At 41.6% G+C, this 20,609-nt stretch overlaps 1 protein-coding gene and 1 pseudogene across 4 annotated transcripts in view; one reads left to right on the forward strand and one right to left on the reverse strand.

The window, feature by feature from the left end:
• The window catches only part of Astn2 (astrotactin 2), a 979,028-nt gene that overhangs the window by 947,636 nt on the left and 10,783 nt on the right, over positions 1–20,609 (forward strand). For all 4 annotated transcript variants that reach the window (XM_048459341.3, XM_085686116.2, XM_085686117.2 and 1 more), the window contains 2 exons: positions 17,296–17,396; positions 19,004–19,187. In XM_048459341.3, coding sequence (XP_048315298.3) covers positions 17,296–17,396; positions 19,004–19,187 — 285 coding nt within the window. The remainder of the gene's footprint in view (positions 1–17,295; positions 17,397–19,003; positions 19,188–20,609) is intronic.
• On the reverse strand, positions 8,243–14,639 carry LOC125416243 (high mobility group protein B1-like; annotated as a pseudogene).

Raw genomic sequence — 20,609 nt, forward strand, 5'->3', positions numbered from 1 at the left:
GGGGCGATGTGTACAAAAGAGTGAAAATTTGGAGGCAAGAGTTTTGTGGGTTGTGCTGGATAGTTTTAGATCAACTTTACACAAGCTGCAGTTGCCAGAGATGAGGGAGCTCATTGAGAAAATGCCTCCATAAGATTGGGCTGTCAGCAGGCTGTGGGTAGTTTCCGAATTAGTGAATGGTGTGGGAGTCCTGACCCATTGTGAGTGGGAGCATCACTGGGCATGTGGTCCTGGACTCTATAATAAAGCAGGCTGATCTAGCCATGGGGGAAACATTAGTAAGCAGCACCTCTCCACGGTCTCTGCATCAGCTCCTGCCCCTGGTTCCGGCCCTGTTTGAGTCTCTATCCTTCAATAACAAACAGTGATATGGAATTGTAAGCCAAATAAACCTTTTCTCCCCAAGTTACTTTGGTTATAGAGTTTCATCACAGCAATGGAAACTCTAGCCAATACAAAGGCATACAAAGGTGTATTTCCAAAGGTTTTTGCAGCTTAGCTTGAAAATGCTACATTCAACATTACAGGTAATGGGTGAAGATCAAAGAACTTTGGAAAGAGGTGTGATATTAATGGGTCATCACTTCAGTAATATACCCTGGGGTAAGATAAAAGTAGACTAGAGTGGTCACTATATGAGTGGGGAGGGGGTGAGAGAATGCTGAAGAAATGGTAACAGTTGTTCAGGTGGGAAATGATTGCAGATTTTAAACAGTGCTATTCTGGAGGGAGGCTGTGGATAAAGAGAAAACATGATGAAAATTCAGATTCAACTTGGAAGCTTGTATGAGGAAAAACGTGGAGGGACGAGAGTGATAGTGGAGAAATCGCCTAGCAGTTGGATAGATGCTGCTGTCGTTCTAAATGAGCAGCATAAGTAGACGAGTCATTTGGAATGTTGGCTTAGAACGTATGTGGAGGCAGAGGTTTGGTTTGTCAAGGGATGTCACAATGGGGTCGTCCAGTGGGTTAGTGGATTACACTAACTACAAAGAAAAACTTACGTAGGAAGGTATATATAGATGTGTATGTACACAAAGACATGTATGTCATGTGTACACTCAAGCACTTGTGTGCACATGCACACACACACACACACACACACACACACCAGAGACTCACTCAGCAACCTTAAAGAGCAACCTAGGAAGATAAATATGACAGAAGAAAACCTTAAACCTCCCCTTGTTATTTCCCCCTAGGGCAATATAACGAATATTATCCTACCCTTCCTATATTATAGTCAAACAAACTAATCCACACAGAGAGAATTTATTTGTTAGATTCATTTGTTATAGTAATGTATTTAGAATAAAACATTGGGCTTTCATTTTAGTGTTTCAGCTAAATGTTTAAAATCATACATGCATATACATACAGATACACACACACACACACACACACTTCTGACTGTTTTCCAACATCTACCACCCCCAAGACAAGTTTGTACCCTCTTGGTGTTCTTTTTGGAAAGAATATAGACTCACTATCAAAGAGTGGGACATGATCTAGGAATTCAGTATGAGCTGAAACAGAGCCTAACAGAAGGTTTAAAGGCTAGAATTTTTACCGGGCTGCCTGGCTCTGGCATTTTCTGTAGTAGTTGAATAAACTCTCTATCATCTCACTCTGTTGCAAAGTGAAGATCACCGAACACACCAGATAAGACTGTGCTATGGTTTGATAGGCCTGCTGGTATATTACAGATGTTTGATTTGTGGACAGGGAGTACAGCTGGGGTGTAGTACTTAACCATGTCCCATGGGGGCATCACACTGTAGCAGAAATGGAATGGCCTTTGAAATCTGACAAAGTTGGTTTCAAAAACTGGTTTGCCCAATCCTAGTGGAATGAGCTTAGACAAATAATATCAGATTCCAATGCATTTTCTTTGGTTATAAAATGGTGATGATACTTATTTAGCAAAAGAAAGGGAAGGTCAGATGGAGATCAGAACCTTTCCAACAGGGGACGCAAACTAAACACATGTAAAATACAACATCACGCTAGCTACCTTTTTCTTTTAATTCTTTGAAAATTTCATGTATGAACAAAATTTCTCTAAATAGATGACATCCACTTCCCTCCCAGCCCCTTCCACTGCACTCCTCCCAGACCCTCCCATATTCCTTCCAGCTTCATGCCTTCTTCTTCTTCATAAGCCAAAATCCAATTACTGTTGCTCATATGCAGAAGGGTGTAGGTACATTTATTGGAGCATATCCACATGTTTAATAAATATCGACTGGGTGCTTACCTTGTAATTTGACAAAGGTTTTGGCACATAAATTAGTGGATAAAACTCTGTCCTAATTCTTACTAACGTAATATCCTAGTGGTGGGGGCAGATGTATTAACATGATAAACAAGAGAGTATTCAGCAGTTTGTGATGTCATGAATACTTTAAGGAAAAGATTAGATTTGAGCCAATGATATCAGAAGTTTGACCTAGTTGAAATTTTAAAAGGGAACTTCATTGAAACAAAGTATTAACCACAAGAATGTAAGGGAGATGCTGGAAGAACTGGGGTGAGACCCTTCTAAGGAAGTAGAGAGCCAGCCCAGGTTGCTGCAGCGTGCTTGGGGTTCAAGGTGAAGTCCCACTAGCTGAAAAGCACTAAAGAGAACAAGGAGATCCAGAATAGGATCTTAACATTAGGAAATCTGGACAAACAATATCTTCTCCACCCCCAAAGAATTCTCCAAGTAACCCCTTAAGTCAAGGGGAACTTCATTCATTTTCTTGGCATGAAAACTAAGACTTACAGGGACTAAATGATCACCAGTGTCAGAGCACGAAGATCAGACATGTGTCTTTAATCTAGAAAGATCTCTCCTTTCATGAGCGCGCACCTAGGCTCTAGAGCAGTGGTGCCCAGCCTTCCTAATGCTGTAACCGTTTTATGCAGCTCATGTTGTGCTGACCCCAACTGGAAAATTATATTTGTTGCTACTTCAGAACTGTAATTTTGCTGTTACAATTTATAATGTAAATATCTGATATGCAAATGGTCTTAAGTGACCCCGGTGAAGGAGGGCTCATTCGACACCCCCTAGAGTTGCCCTGCCCCCCAGGCTGTGAAGCGCCCCTCTGTACCGACCTGAAGGTTCTAACAGCTCCAGCGCACCTCTATACTCCCACATTCACAAAGAAGCCAAAGATAGAGCTGTTCACTTAGGATTCGTGGAAGTTTCCAATTTTCTGTTTAACGAAAGCTCTTGGTTGCATGAAATTTGAGACAGGGCTGCAGCAAGAACAATAAAGAAGAGGCAGCTCCCAAGCACCCTCCAAGGCCACTGCTGCCCAGGCCACTGCTGCCCAGGCAGGCTCTGACTCCCTTGTCTGTTTACGGCAGTGTTCCTGAGATTGAACTCTTGGCTATGTTCATACTAAGCACACTCTACGGCCAAGCCACACGGCACCTCCTTCATTTTTCACACAGATTTCTTTTAGATATAATTCACATACTATTTTAGACTTCAAATACTTATAAAGTTGAGCAAACATCACAACAAATTCCAGAACATTTTCCTCACATATAAAGAAAAAGGAATTTACCCCATTCAGCTCCTGGCTGCCACTAATCTGCTCTTTATCACTAGAAATTTCCCTGTTGCATACATTTTATATAAATGGAATCATACAACTTTTGATCTTATAGGTTTGATTTTTTTTTTCACATAACATAATTTTGTCAAGGTTCAGTAGGAACCACATTCCCTTCCATGGCCGAATAATGTTCAATTATATGGCTGTACCAGATTTTGTTTATCCATCAAATGATGAATAATTGGGTCATTTTACACTTTTTCTGTCTATTAAGAATAATGCTTCTTTTAAATTCCTCATGCAAGTTTTTCCATGAATATGTTTACAATTCTTTTCAGTTTGTGCATAGAAGTCCTCAGTCATAATAGAATTTCTAGAACTAGCTGGAAAAGCTGCACCCAAAAGCTCTGGGTTTGACTCAGAGACCACACCTCAGTACAGAAAGGGGAGAAGAAGTGAGGACGATACCCACAGCAGCCTCAGGTCTTCACATGCGTGTGCACACACGTGATTGTACACCTGTGTGCACACACATGCACCCAGATACATTAGAGCTTGCATGTATGCATATGCATACACACATGAGCATGCACATAGCACACATACACACACACAAATGCATGAATGAAGACGTGGTTGCTTGACATACATGAACAGGTTTGCCATATATATATAGTGCAATTAGAAAAGACCTTCCAGCCAATCAATTTAATAGTTTCTTGTATTTTCTTTTCTTTTGGTTTTGACACATAGTTTTATGTTGTACATGCTGGCACCCCTATGTGGCCAACATTTTCCAGCTCAGTGTTTAAGGGTAAATCCGTATCAGTAGCTTGTGCTTGGCCTTTTCTTCTCTGAGCTTTAATAAAATTTGATGCCCAGAATTACCATGGGAAAAAAAGACTTTCGATTGAGTTGACAAAAGAGTGATGTTGGTACTGACAGTGGACACTATCTCTTCTCTATGAAAATATGGCAACATGAATTTCATTCTTCTAATAAACCACAACCCCTCTGAATTATGACTCAAGACTCAGGTGTGGCCAAAGAATGCCTAGTAATTCTGTCTGTTTGCAAAAACTCCTGACTTTGAGTGACTAAACTGGACCCCACTGAATTACTATCATTGACTTTGTAGTTTTGAAAAACTCAGTTCAAATTTGCATGGCTTGCATGCCTCCTTAGAAGTGGTTTTAATTCTGCACACTTCTGGTATTTCCAAGCAGAGAATAGCGGTGTATGCCCTCTCGACACCTCTGCAGGGTAGGCAGATGCCTGCAGAGATGGGTACGATCTCAAGGGATGCTTCATGTCCACAATAACTGTCTGTTTCCTTTATCACACCCCTGTGGTGCTTATCAAAAGCAGTTGAGGCATAGAAAAGTGGAGATATCTCATGAAAGCTGTGTAATTAATAGCTAGTTAATGATGAGACAACCCAGAACCCATGTCTTCCTCTCTGCTCCTGAGCTACTCCTGTCTGCAAAATCATTTTTCTAACTATAGCTGTTTAAAAGTTGTTCAAATCTTGGTTTTCAAGATGATGTCCAGGACAAAATGACGGCATAAAAAGATCCCACAGTTTGTTTTAAAGGTTTCCGAAGTACGAGTTAGAGAGGAATAAATGGACGCTCTGTGCTTAATTCATTTGTCTTGGGACCACATAATCAGACTGTGTTTGTTTTACCTTTAAGTCACCTAGTAAACCATGAAAAGTTTCCAATGAAGGATAATAGTTCATCTAACTATGTGTTATGTAGCTCATGCCCTTGAGAGGAAATAAGAAGTGCAGGCATTTAAGAGTACAGTTAAAGCCAAGCCAGGTGCCAGTATGGACTTCTGTTTCTGAAAGCATTAGGTTATTTGAAGAATGAATGAATGAATGAATGAACTACAGAGGCTATTTGCAATTTTCCATATTTAGACACTAGGGATTTTGTTTTCCTGGGCTGGGTGGTTGGTTTGTTGGTTGGTTATCTGTTTAATTGACTTATTAGTTGTAGGCTGTTTTTGCTATACAAATAATTTTCAGGTAGGAAGAACAGGAACTTTCCCCTGAAAGCAAATACAACCCTGCGGGTGTCAGTCCTACTGTGCAGCTGAGATTCCATCTGGTTCAAGGTTCCCCTTTGAGTGGATATGTAAAGCTTGGGCCACTGTTTTGAAAGAAGGAAGATCCCTGAAGCAAACACAAGGCCCAAAGTACACATTGCTGGAGAGTTCTTTGCATGGCATGGCATTTCTTGCACACCTGATCTTCTCCAGAATGTTCTACAAGCTCTGTGAAAGCCACACTCTTTTTTTCTTTCCTCATGTAAAAGCATGCCTGACATTTAGGAATTTCACAGGTGCCCAGGCCCACTCTATATGAAGTTATTGTGATAACTAACCACTCACTTTTCAATCAAGTATTGGAGACATACCTGACATGTTTTGCATGAAATCAATTTGTATTTAGTTATTTTTGATATCAACGTTTATTTGTTTCAGGGCTCCAAGATTCCTGGCAAGGTGATTTTTAGTGTGTGCGCACCTGATAGGGAGTCTTGAGAGTCATGACGGACAGGAGTAATTCCCATACCAATGCTAGAGGCAGTGACATCTACCTGAGCTAACACCAACACTGGTCGTCAAAGTCGGCCTTTCCCTTGGATTCTTCCTGCCAGCTCTCACCACTTCCTAATTCCATGCTGATTAGCTTTATGTTGCTGGAGCCATCGCAGGAAGTAAACATTTGGGAAAGTGGCATTTAGAATTCAACCACAGGAACTGAAAAGATAGCTTAGATGTTAAGAGTGAGTCCTGCTCTTTCAAAGGACTTGAGTTCTGAGCATCCACACCTGAACCACCTGTCCCTCCAAATGTAGAGAATCTCATGGCTCTGTTGTGCTCTGTGGGCACCCTCACTCCTGTGCCCATACATACCCTCCCTTCACTGTCACATATGCACATAATTAAAAGAAATCTTCAGAATGTTATAGAATTCAATCACATGCTACCTCACATTCATTCCAACCCGGGGTTCACAGTCACTACCCAGACTGGGTTGTTCTAAAGGTTGAACCATTTAGCTAGAGTCTTTACTACTTAGCTACTTGGACAGTGTCTCTGTGTCAGACAATAGAACTACAATTGATATTGGTAGCATGTATTGGCTATTAGCCTGACCTAGACAACGCAAGGTTTGGGCTCTGGTGCTGAGGGTAAGTGGGATGTATGTGACAAAGGAAGGGCCCACCGCAGCCTTCTCTTACACAGTTCGTCATTTCACTTTGGTATTCTTAGACTAAAGGAAACCAAAGACACTACCTAGCAATGAGGGCTCAGTTTGAGGAAACTTGGGACATCTGAGTTCTGGTACCCACTCAAGACCATTTTCCAAACAGTCTTTATGTCCAAAACTTTCCCAAATCTATGCTACAGATTCAGAATCAGTCCTAAAATTGAAGTTTAGGTCTTCCGCCAGCAGATAACATTATGTTAGAATAGCTATGACCTCGGACCAGTTGCCTGAACACTCTGAGTCTATGTGTTCAATTGGAGCAATTTGTAACTCTGGGATCAAATGAAAGAACGTAAGCAAAACTATTTCCTTAAATACTCCCATAATTCTTTATCAAGGTCTATAAATGTTCTCCTTGCTTCTAGGACCTAGAAGCATAGACTCTAAGATCTATGGTTGCTGTCAGTCACTCCTGTTTGTTCCTCTAGTATGAAGGCAGCCATAGAAAATACTTCTTTGATAAAAAAAAAAGGAAAGAAACTGTTTTCCGTTAAAGCATTATTTTAAATGTGGACAGAAAGTCAAGTTTGGCTTCCAATCATGCTCTCCAGGCATGTAGGTTGTCACAATTACTATTTATGATTTAACAAAACCCTCCTAAACTTTGAAGCTTCATACAGGTATTTTGTTCTGCACATGAATTTTGGAATTCTGAACTTCAGCCCATATACAACTTGGGCTCTTTAGTCTTCATGAAATGTGGCACTTCAGGTACAACTAATTCAGCTTATGTTGACTCAAGTCCTTAAGATGAAATGATCTAAGTTTTCCAGGTCCCAAAATGACTAAGATTCACACATGCAACCTCTTTGTGTCTTGGCTTCCTTCTCTTTCTTGCAGGAGGAGCGGGGCTAGAGACAGGGTTTCTCTGTAGCTTTGGAGTCTGTCCTGGAATTATCTCGTGTAGATCAGGCTGGCCTCAAAATCACAGGGATTCACCTGCCTCTGCCTTCTGAGTGCTAGGATTACATTCAAGCATACACCACTACAGCCTGACTTGGCTTTTTCTTTTCTTTTCTTTTTTTATTTAATAAAAAAATTGTATTTACTTAGAAGCATTCAGAATGTCAACAAAACAGTTGCATTTTTTTTTTTGCAATTACAGTGTGGTATTCAGTTAACAGAACAACAATTATCTTCGTATAAGCTGCATCAGAGACAACTGAAGATAGAAAAAAAACAGAAACAAACAAAAAACAAAAAAACTACCGTTCCCATATATAACTAATCTGTGCTGTGCACCAACAAGAATATGCTTTAAATTTCCATACCAATTTACAATCCCCAGACTGTACCAGGCAAGGTTAGTGGCTATTGAAAATACCACCAGGACAGGGCTACCTAAAGACACATTCGGTAGTGTGTTAGCTATACAAAGAAAAGACACTGTACAGTTTAAAAACAAATCTTACACAGCCTTACATTTCAATTTTTTTCTTTAAAAGGAGTGAGTTGTGTACAGGGGGGTTAAATGCTTTACAGACAAGAAAAAAAACTGCTCTAGAACCAACTTATTCATCATCATCATCTTCTTCCTCATCTTCGTCTCCCTCTTCTTCCTCCTCTTCATCCTCTTCGTCCTCCTCACCATCTTCCTCTTCCTTCTTTTCTTTGCTCTTTCCGTCTTGACCACCCCCTTTTTCGCTGCATCGGGTTTTCCTTTAGCTCTGTAGGCAGCAATATCCTTTTCGTACTTCTCCTTCAGCTCGGCAGCCTTCTCTCCGTAGGGCTGCTTGTCATCTGCAGCAGTGTTGGTCCCCATCTCTCCCAGTTTCTTTGCAACATCACCAATGGATAAGCCAGGGTGTTCTCCTTTGATTTTGGGCAATACTCAGAACAGAACAAGAAGAAGGCCGAAGGAGGCCTCTTAGGTGCATTGGGGTCCTTGAACTTCCTTTTGGTCTCCTCTTGGGAGGGGATGTAGGTTTTCATCTCTCTTTCATAACGAGCCTTGTCAGCCTTGGTCATGTCTTCAAATTTCCCCTTTTCTTTAGCAGACATGGTCTTCCACATTTCTGAGCACTTCTTGGAGAACTCTGAGAAGTTGACAGAAGCATCCGGGTGCTGCTTCTTGTGTTCCTCCCGGCAAGTTTGCACAAAGAATGCATACGAGGACATTTTGCCTCTCGGCTTCTTAGGATCTCCTTTGCCCACGTTTAGTTGATTTTCGTCCACGAGCCATAGAGTCGCCCAGTGCCGGTCCGGCTCGCGCTTGCCCCTGCGCTGTCTCTATGGAGCTCAATGTACTGCAATGGCTGTGAGAGCTGGCTTTTTTCTTTTCTAGGGGCAGCATTTAGATTTCTTATTAGGGGCTCAGGATTCCAAGTAAGATGTTTTAGTGAGCAGAAGGAAGATCCATTGCTTGTACAACCAGACACAGTCATCACACAGCATCTCTACCACTATGCCCTTCTGATCAAAGCACCCTTGAGCAAACTTCAAATCCTAGATTAAACATAATTCCAGAATAGAACTTATTTCATCCTTGAAAATACTAATAATTTAAATGTACACTTAATGTACATTTAGTCCATACCATATACCAGGCAATACTTCAGTTATAGTATCCCTCTGGTGTGAATATCATCATTCACGTTTTGAAGAATAGAGGGGATACTTCACATGCCTAATGTCTTAAGTATGCTAGTTTGTAGAACCAACATTTGAACCCAGATAGTCAGGCTCCAGAGCCCATTCCAAGCCCTGTACTCCCTGTCGCACTGCCGTCGTGGGAGTAAGACACTCTTCCTACAGCATTCAATTGCAAACACTGCTCCACGTATACCCCTTGGATGATGTGGACACTACAAAGGTTAGCAAAGGAGAAAGTACAATGCTCCTTTCATAAGTATTCTAAACTATGGTTAAGTAGATTGAATTCTAGTTTCCTTTCTATAACGCATAAGGTTGAACTTTGGTTCCCAGCTTATAGATACAGAAAACAAAGTGTATCACTAGTGCAGTAACTGCTGCAGCTCAGACTGAAAACGAGAATCATTTAATTTATAAGTCCATGCTTTTCACAGGAGGCTCACATGAAGGACATTCCGGATGGGATCACAGCTCTATCTGAGAAGAAAGTCCTCTGAATCTAGACTATCAGATCACACACACCTTCGTAGGTTATATTACCTCCATCCCCTCCTGCGGAGCCTTGAGGCTGAGACTCACAGAAGGGTGGTTAGGATTGCCTCAAATCCAACTACTTAGAGCAGATCTGTTCTTGGAATTCTTGTGCTTTCCCCACCACCCCATTGTGCTGGGAAGGCAGGGTGTAAAGCTACGGCAATGGGAGTGGGGAGATAGAGGGCTAGGGGGAGAGAGGTGAAGGGGTGGGTGTGAGCTAATGAGAAGTTGTTTGCCAAAGCCTTGTCTGGGGGAGGAGCATTTTATAAGACTGGGGCCTCTGGCCTGGAAACATCTGTTTCCCTTCAAATCAGCAAAGAGACTTTTGCATCCCCAGAACGCCGAAATCATGCAGTTACTGGGGAAGAGCAGGCGTTGTCTTTGAGACTTCAAACACATTCTCGTGGACTCTAGGGGACACGAGGCTGACATCGGCCTCTGGGGCTCCCTCCCTGCTCTTACCCCCTGTCAGATTCATGAGAAGCTCTCACCGCCAATTAACTTCTCAGTTTCCTTCTCTCACCGCTGCTCTAGGAGGGCTGGGTTCTTGAATGGGACCTGCAACAGCTCACCCCACATCTACCTCTGACCTCCAGGATCGCTTCTTACCCCAGGTGGGATTGAAATCAGAGCCTTGGAAAGAAGCAAAATAATATCAGGCAGTGATAGCAATACCAAGGGCTGTTGTTCATTGATTACTTAGTACATGCTGGATGGCAGGCCAGCATGCTCTCAACCACTGTCGGCTGGAAACCAGTCCCCCTCTCAATGGGAGGTTTTAACATTATGATTTCTAATTTATAGGTGAGTAAGTTGCAATAAATCTGCACACGTCTAATAAGCAAGGAACTCTCTGTGAAAACCAAATTACCAACTTCCTTCTACTTTTCCCTAGAATCCCTCAATCTAATCATCTTTTGTTCATTTCACAGATAGAAAAATTCATTTCCAGACAAGGGCTTTGCCTTTAATGGCTCGAGATGGAAGTCACTCATTCTGGCTAGTATTTGCTGACTGTTGAGTTAGTAGGTTTAAGTATTTACAGAGAGCTGCCATGCCTGGGAGACACACACTTAAGAGTAAGTAGAGAACCATGCAGGCCCTGCGTCTTTTTGGAGGGATAAGAAACAGGCTTTCTGGAAGGGATGAAGCCTGAAGAATGCTTCAAGGACAAAGAAGAAGAGTGACTCAGCCAGAAGATTCAACACCTACAAAGACAAAAAGGTGGCATTTATCTCTTGGATCAGCCAGCTGTCAGATTCACCCTACCTGAGAAACTCCTGGACCAGCCAGCCATCAGATCCACCCTACCTGGGAAGCTCCTGGACTAGCCAGCATTGGATCTGGAAAACAGGAAGCAAAAAGGTGGCCTCCATCTCCTGGATCAGCAGGCTGTTGGATCCACCCTACCTGGGAAGCTATGATCAGCAAATAAGACTAGACCTTCTAGACAGGTCTTTATTTGTGTTCAGAGAAAGGGTGCAGTTGAGGGAAAAAATGAACATCAAAGAGCCATAGCTGAGAATGATAATCATTCTGGAGATGATGGCAGGCTCAAGAAGGTGGCACTGTCCTGTGTTACTTTAAGGTCCTTAAGATACCACCTTACATTCTAGAAATGGTGTACGCAGACTCTGCCTTTCAACCACATAGACTGACGATTTTCCTCTGAAACAAAATCGTCCTCAGTATTTGGAGGAACGATGGTTTGAACCTAGAGCTTCCAGTTCCTATGAAATCTATGACAAACTTCATTCTTAGATCCATTTCTATTACTGTCAAAACTTCTACATAGACCTAAGTTGGTCACTTGTTTACGACACTTCAGGACACTGAAGGATGACCCAGAGGGGCTGGGGTCTTTATTTTAAATTTAGTCACTGTGGATCCCTGTAGAATTTATTTCTCATCTCAGCCTTCCTTTTGCCATCTATGAAATGAGGATTCGAAGCTACAGGATCCAGATCCGCAGCTCCAGGGTTTTCCCTCCATTGTATTACTGAGCTCCACTCTGCTTCACAGGGAGCATAGCAGAACCAATCAGTGTGTAGATGATGCTTTTGTAATCCCTGGGAAGCACAGAAGTCTGACTGTGTGCTGGGCTAGCCTCCAGCTCAGAGAGGCTCCAGCACTTTCTCCCTCTCACGAAGAATGCCCCCGCCCCGTCTGGCTTCCTAAAAGATTTCAGATGTGTTTGTGGAGCAGTTCTGCAATTACAGCCGAGACAAGCAGAAAGCTCATGGCCTTATGACTTTTGACCCAGGTCTGTGAGGTTGATACCTTCTTTTGCTCTCCCATTCCCTGCCCCACCACTCTGACACACACATCAAACAGGGTGGCCTAAGGCTTCCTCTCTTTGGTACCTTTGCTGACATGTTTAGTTACTGTGATAGCAAAAGTCAAAACTACTTTTTAAAGACCAATGATTAAAGCATGCTTAGTGTTGTGACATCTCATTCAGTCTTGATTCTCAACCTGTGTCACCATATTTTACACGGGAGAAAGCTGAGAGACAGGGATGCTAATACAGCTTCCTAAAGAATTCTCTGCCTGCAGATGAAAAATATGAGGTTCCTACCCACCTTTCACTCTTCCGGATGGATTTGGGGTGCTGCGGGGTATAGCTCAGTGGTTCAGCACCGGCCTAGCATATACAAGACCTGGACTCAATTGCCATCATTGCAAGAAGACAAAACAAGTCTCAGACTACTTCTTCATCAGCATGGTGTTGTTGATGCTGCTGGAAGGGCAGAGAAAACAGAAGCATCATGGAAACATAAATGGCCAACGAGAAAGAAGCCTTAAACATCTTCTAAATCCGTCTGTCTTGAGGCTTCTAAGCACTCACGACAGGTGTCTTGTTGTTCTTCAGTTGCACTATATATTCTATGCATGCTCAAATAAAATACTTTTCAAAAATATATATTCTTGCACAGATTATTGCTGTATACATGGTCTTTATAAAACCCTGCAACTATTCTTCATGCCTCACTCCTTGTAACCCTGGAGATAACCATATGCTGTAAATTTTTTTCCATTCTGTTGATGGGGAAATTGCAAGTGTGGAATGAGATGCAGTTTTTTCAAGTTCACCGATTCATACAAACATTGAGTGACTTGCGCTGTGTTCAGTGATGCAGATAGCCATGCTACGCTGCACACTTGCTGTCCCCACAGGCTGGGATTGGAGTCCTACCTTCAGCAGCTTCTGGATGAGCCTCTGTGCAGAGGGAGAAGGATTGCCTGGCATTTTCCAATACCAGGAGAAAAGATCTTTCCTTTTCACTTGGCAAATTGCCTAGTCTCAATTTCCAGAGTTTCTTTCTTCTTTTTGCTTTCTTCATTTTGTTAAGAAGGTTTTCCTCTGTTGTCTTTATTGTTTTCTTTTTAATTTTTTTCTTACACAGGGTCTTACTATGCTACCAGGGATAGCCTCAGTGTGACAATCCAGACCATGTTAGCTTTGAACCCAAAATCCTCCTGCCTCAGCCTCCAGAGTATTATAATTATGTTTGTGTTTCCACATATCTATCTCCAGAGTTTCTTCTTTTTCCTATCCCTGCCCCTCTCCATGGCTTTACAGAGAGCACTTAATGTTTGTATCCATCAACACTGAACCTGAGGAACAAATAAATCTACCTATCTCTGACACTTGGTACCCAGAGATAAAGTAGGCTCAGAAATGTAAAGTGACTTGCCCAAAGACAAAGCATACAGACCTGGAATAAAATGCGTCTTTTCATCTCTCAAACCAGGCTCCTTTTCCTAACATAAACTTTTTTCTTTGTACTGAGAGGCGACTATTCACTGATCCTTGTGTGCAAACAAGGATCATGGAGCGTCAAAGCTGCGAGAGCCTAGGTAGATCATCAGGTCCAGGCTGGGTCAGCCAGTGAGTGTTGGAACTGAGGGCAAAGAGAATAACTCAGAGCAAAAAGGTCTACACTACAGCAGACCACAGGCTTGCCTCTTTTACTCTTAAAACCCGTGACTCTGGACAGATTGCTTATTATTCTACCTTAGATCTCCTCTCCTGTAAGAGGGAAGTTATAAGCATGGCTATTTTAAAATGATTTGATAAGACAAGAGAGATATCTGTGGTGGCACAGCGTTAGCCTAGCTGGGGCTCCACAAGTGTAGCTAGTTAGAATTGTATCTGTACATAGTCGACATCTGCGGATCTGGATCCAGAAGACGGTAGTTGGCAGCAATTTCATTCATGGGCTTTGAAGTCAAACAAATCTTAAATGTTTAAATTGTCAGTCCTGGTAATCACTGTGTAATTCTGGGAAAGGTGCCTTTCCTTTCTGGGACTCAAGTATAAAATAAAGAGGTTAATTGGACATCTCCTTTAGAATTGCTTGGTTATTAAACTGTTCAACTCAGTGCTTGAACGATGTTAATGTCTTAGTATCTGATAATAAATTTGTGCAAAGCGTGTATGATTATTAAGTGTCCAATATGCACAGTCAATCAGGACTAACTGTTCTACAGCTTCATAGTCATGGCACTAAGTCCATTCTATAGCATGAGCTCAACTGGGGTCCTGAGTAAACAAGAATGGAAATAGAGAAAGTGGAACTCAGGCCTTTTCACTGAGCATAGCAAACCCTCTATCCCCTTCACACGTCTGCCTGTCCTCCTGGTAGAGAAAGGAACATAACTAAGTGCGCTCTCATAGCCACAAACCTTCTTTTTTGCCACTTTTTTAATCAATTGTTTTTATTGCACTATTTATTTTTTTCTGCTCCCCTCTGTTCTTCTCTGTTCCCCTTCTACCCCGTCCCATGACTCCCATGTTCCCAATTTACTAAGGAGATCTTGTCTGTTTTTCCCTCCTACTAAGATCCATGTGTGTATTTCTTAGGGTCTTCTTCATTGTCTAGGTTCTCTGGGGTTATGGACTGTAGGCTGATTTTACTTTGTTTTATGTCTAAAAGCCACTTATGAGTGAGTACATATGATATTTGTCTTTCTGGGTCTAGGTTATGGCACTCAATAAGAGTTTTCTAGATTCATCCATTTGCCTGCAAGTTTCAAGATTTCATTATTTTTTTACCTCTGAGTAGTACTCCATTGTGTAAATGTATCACATTTTTTTTGTTTTGTTTTTACTTTTTATTACTTTAAAAAAAAAATCAGTCCAAATTCCCACTCCCTCTTCTCCTCCCATTCCCTCCACACATCCTCGCACCCCACCCCCTCACATCCTAAGAGAAGGTAAGGCACATTGCCTTATGGAAAGTCCAAGTCCCTCCCCACTACATCTAGGCTGAGCAAGGTATCCATCCAAAGAAAATAGGATCCCAAAAAGCCAGTACATGCAGTAGAGACAAATCCCAGTGCCTCTGTCAGTGTACTACATTTTCTTTATCTATTCTTCGGTTGATGGGCATTTATGTTGTTTCCAGGTTATGGCTATTGTGAACAATGCTGCTATGAACATAGTTGAGCACATGTCCTTGTGGTATGATTGAACATCTTTTCGGTATATGACCAAATGTGGTACTGCTTGGTCTTGAAGTAGATTGTAGATTTCTGAGAAATCACCATACTGATTTCCGTTCTGTAGGATGTCGTTTTGTCCTTTGCTTTGCAAATGCTTCTCAGTTTCAGGAGGTCCCATTTATTATTTGCTGTTCTCAGTGTCTGTGCTACTGGGGTTGTATTTAAGAAGTGGTTTCCTGTGCCAATGCATTCAGGTGTACTTCCTACTTTCTCTTCTATGAGGTTCAGTGTGGTTGACTTTGTGTTGAGGTCTTTAATCAATTTGGACTTAGTTTGAATTCAGGGATGTTGATACCTCCAGAAGTTTCTTTATTGTACAAGATTGCTTTGGCTATCATGGGTTTTTGTTGTTATTGTTATTTTTCCATATGAAATTGAGCATTGTTCTTTTAGGTCTGTGAAAAATTTTGCTGGGGTTTTGATGGGCATTGCATTGAATCTGTAGATTGCTTTTGGTAAGATAGCCATTTTACTATATTAATTCTACCTACCCAAGAGCATGGGAGATCTTTCCATTTTCTGGTGTCTTCTTTAATTTCTTTCTTCAAATGTTTAAAGTTTTTGTCATACAGGTCTTTCATTTGTTTAGTTAGAGTTACCCCAAGAGTTTTCATGTTATTTGACATCCACAGCCCTTCTATTGCCTTCTTTGGAAAGTATTTCCTTCTCCTTCCTTTACTTCATGTATTCTACAGTGCTCAGACCTGAAGAGAGCAAGGGCCATAGGACCTCCTAGAGGTTCACAGACGCTTCTCTCAACAGAGCTCTGTTCTCTGAATCCACCAGGCCTGGTGTGACCAGTTCTATGTAACTCAGACCACAGACTGAGCTGAATTCTACCTAGGTAGCATAGAGTTTTAGATTTAAAGAAAATGAGAATGTGGGGATCTGCCTTGTAGCTAGAATAATTTCCAGATTTCTTGTCATAGCTTCTGCTATCCCTCCTTTTCAGTTGACTTTGTCTTGGCTACCCCAGCTGCCTGTTCCTCCATCTGGTCTTTCCTCGGGGCCTTTGCATTTACAAATATTCCTTTACAGTTCTCTTGCATCTGCTGAGCTTGCAATGTTCTTGCCTCATGTTCCATTCATACATCATTTCTTTCTCATTGTTCAGAGCTTAGCTAAAACTTTCATTACACAGAAAGGCATCCAGAGACTGTCTTCTCCTAAGAGCTCATGCAGCCCCCACACACCCACTTGCTCTTTTCCAAGGACTCTTGCTGTATTTTTCATTACATTTGCCCTCATTTGGTTGTTCTGTTGGGGATTTTGTTGTTTTAGCTTTTGATTGATGTTATGCTTGATTTCTTGTTCAAAAAGCTAGCTTCCCAAAGTAATTCCAGGGACACAGATCTCAGTAAGTAATTTTAAAATGAATGAACAGATGAATGAATGAACTAATTAACGAATATATTGAATGTAAATGTGCATGTTCATCCAGGAATCTATCATTGAGGCTTACTTCTCACACCCTAGACTCACATTGTTTGAGTCCAGACCTCTCTTCTGCCTTCAATAACAATCACTCCAAGAAAAGATATACATTTTAAAGTCTAGTATCCTCATTGTGAAAGATGATTCATGGTGCATCTCTGTCTTTCAGGTTTGTCTAACTGCAAATTAGGAGACAAAGTCCAGCAGGCATTTAACACTTGATATATGCTTTATAATTTTGCAATTGTTATTATTTTAAAAATAATCTTCTAGCAGGTTACACATTCCTGAGTTCTCAGGAACTTTCCTTGTGGCCATGGTTTTTTGTTTTTCCTTTCAGCTCCCGGGTCCTTCTGGAAAGTCTCACTCTGGCGTTGCCTTGCTGTGTTACAGGTTCACTCTGTATGCTGTGGATACTCGAGGGAGGCACTCGGAGCTCAGCACAGTGACTCTAAGGACAGCTTGTCCACTGGTGGATGACAACAAAGCAGAAGGTTGGTGGCTCATTTCTGCCTTTGCTAGGGAAGTTCCATGTTTTCCTCTCTAAGTTCTGTACCCCAAAGTCACTAACTACCACAGTGAGAGAGGAGAAGCAGGGGAGTGAAAAAACATAGAATTAAATTAATCATAATAAAGGAAGAACAAATTGAGATGGACTACCAATATCTTTACTAGTGGTCATACTTACTCAACCATAGTAAGGGTAAGTAAGTATTAGCCTTAGTAGCTTACCAGTTTAATATATATATATATATACATATGTGTATATATATATATGTGTGTGTGTGTGTGTGTGTGTGTGTGTATAATAAGTCAGAGCTGGCAAGACAGTGACACTTTGAAGACTATTTCATCCTTTTACACTCCTAGTGACATTATCTTGTCATAGCACACTGTTCCATTCCACACAATAGGAACTTTCAAGCCTAGACAACCATTTGGTATCTGTCAATCACATTTAATATATAAAATTAAACTTGTTTTTGTTTTATTTTTAGCCTCTACTCATACATGAAGTTCAAAACATTAGATAAGAACATCTAAAACTAATGCAGTAGTCAATCAAGCCGACCATATACTTTGGCAATATGTAGATATGGTTTTTATACGTGGACTGGAAAATGGTAGGGGTAGCTACAGGTTCTAGTGCCTTACATTGTGCAGACATTTCGCCAACAAACTGATCCAATCAATGTAGTAGAGGCGAGTTTGTACCCTTTGGAATTTTGCCTTGTTGATGGAAAGACACAAACTTTTATTAATTTAGCAAAGAGATTAGTGATAATGTTTTATGTGCTAATACATAAGAGGAGTCAATGAGCTCCTGAGCCTCAAGACAAACAGATTTGTGATATTGTCTGGATAGTTCCTATATTATTTTAAAACAATGGATACACTGTTAAAAATTGGAGCAGAAAATATTACAAATTAGGTGTTTTTCTTATCTAACTCCAAGTGCCTTAGATTCTCCTGAGGTCAGTTAATGCTAATAATGAAGCGGGAACACACACAAATTTTGGTCAGAGTCTTCAGAGCTGAAGGAATATGCCCTCTACACATGATGCATTGAAATCACATTGGTTAATTGGAGTTTGGAGGACTGGGAATGGCTCTGAAAGGCAATATGAAGCATGTGTTCTTCCATTACAAGGCTTGTGAAGAGAGATCTATCAGACCTGGCTGCAGAAACACATTGGGAACACTTCAGAGGTGAAGCAGAAGGAAGATATTGAAAGAAGGCAAGAATGTATTTGAGGCTTAGCAATTCTTTGAGTTTCCTTACCACAGAGGTATTACCTTCAGTTGAGCTTGGATTATACATGCTAGCTTTCTGTCCGGCCATGAACTAAGCACTTTGCCTTCATTTTCTAACTTAGTTCATTCAGTGCACCTGTAGAGGACGCGTTCTTTTCTTTAGTTAGACATGGGAAAACTGAACTCAACTAATCAATGACATGTATCAAACACAATGGAGATTCCTCTACCCCAAGGACCACTCAGGTGAACACCCACCCAGCTATGCCTTGCTTTTTGGGAAGCATATCCATCACCCCCTTTCCCTCTACTGTCAGTCATGTGCTCTGTGCTTCTCCTCCCTCAGAGATCGCAGACAAGATCTACAATCTATACAATGGTTACACCAGTGGCAAAGAGCAGCAGACAGCTTACAACACACTGATGGAGGTCTCTGCCTCCATGCTCTTCCGAGTCCAGCACCACTACAACTCTCACTATGAAAAGTTTGGCGACTTTGTCTGGAGGAGTGAGGATGAGCTAGGACCCAGGTATGGATTTCAGAGTGGGGGTGAAGGACCAAAGGCATTTGACCTTTCATTGATTTTCCTGGACCTTCTCTATCTACACTGACAATGGACTGTATCAGATAAAGAAAGGTAGGTGGTGATGAACACAGTCATGCCAGGATAAAGGGTGGGAAGCAGGAATAGATGGCTTCTTTCTGGAAATGTGTTGGAATAGAATAACACTATGTCTTCTTATAGAGCTAAAACCAGTGCTATCTGCCCTTAACAGAAAAGTTACCCTAATCACTAATAAAATAACTCAACATACTAGAACAGCAAAAAAATGGAACAAAAGAAGCATGTTGTTCAATTCTAGAAAAGCATAAAACTGCCCTGTGAAAATATGGTCAAAAGAAGTGTCAAGGACAGAACAGGAGTTGGATGCATAAGGAGATGGAAAGAACCGAGGAAGAGTTGGGAAGGAGAAAGAATTTAATATATTGTATAAAAATGTATTTTTTTAAAGAGGTACAGCATCCTCGAGGGAGGATAGATAATTAATGGGGGAATCTAAGTACATTTCAAATGTGGCTCACTGCCGTGTGATCTGGGACCTTCTTAAGTACCAACCTAAATGCTTTCCCCTGCCCTACAGGAATTCTTTCTAAACTTTAGGTGAGCACTCTGTTGGGAGGCACTAAAGAATTTCTGAGCATTTGGGACAAAAGGCTTAGCAGCAGGAGAGGAGAGGTCAGCAGGAGCCAAGCCTTGAATGCCCTTGAAGTAGGATCCAGGAGTTCAGCTTATCTCCTTGAGGTGATGGGCAGCTTCTCAAGTGTGTTTCACAGGAGTGTGAGTACAGTATTATCAGAACTCACAGGGAGAAGGATCCCTCTGGCCCAGCTGGATGCAAGAAGCACCAAGAGTCTGTGAGGTCTCTACCAGTTGCTGAGGTAGCAGTCCCGGGGTGCTGGGGCGGTATTCTCAGACAGGCATCATCAAGTAGCAGCAGCAAGAAACATGTTACTTTCTGAAGGACTTAGTGGGCAGCAGTCCATACTTTGAAAAGCTTCAAAATGTCGTCCACAGAGTAATTACTCCATGTTCCAGTGATGATGACTGGAGATACCACATGGTCTAAGTGAACTTCCTAGAGTTACACAGAGTTGTGCACAGGGGCTAAAGCTGTCTGGAACTCTCATGCTGAGATGAATTCAAGGCTGTTCTGAAATGCTATGAGATTTGATGAACACTTGTTCAAAGGATAAAAAGAGATCTCTCCCTGCAGTGGGTCTTATGGCTCTGTTGAGTCCTGGACTGCAACTTTTTTCTTTTTACATGAAAGGAAGTTTCTTTAGATAAGAGCAAAAGGAAGACTGGTCAGCAGCAGCCCAGGGTCTCAGATGAAAAGTGTGCGAGTCTCCTCAGTGCCATTTTACCATGGGCATAGGAAAGCTTTCAGCT

Source organism: Myodes glareolus, chromosome 3, assembly GCF_982192425.1.
Source record: "Myodes glareolus chromosome 3, mMyoGla1.1, whole genome shotgun sequence".
NCBI lineage: Eukaryota > Metazoa > Chordata > Mammalia > Rodentia > Cricetidae > Myodes > Myodes glareolus.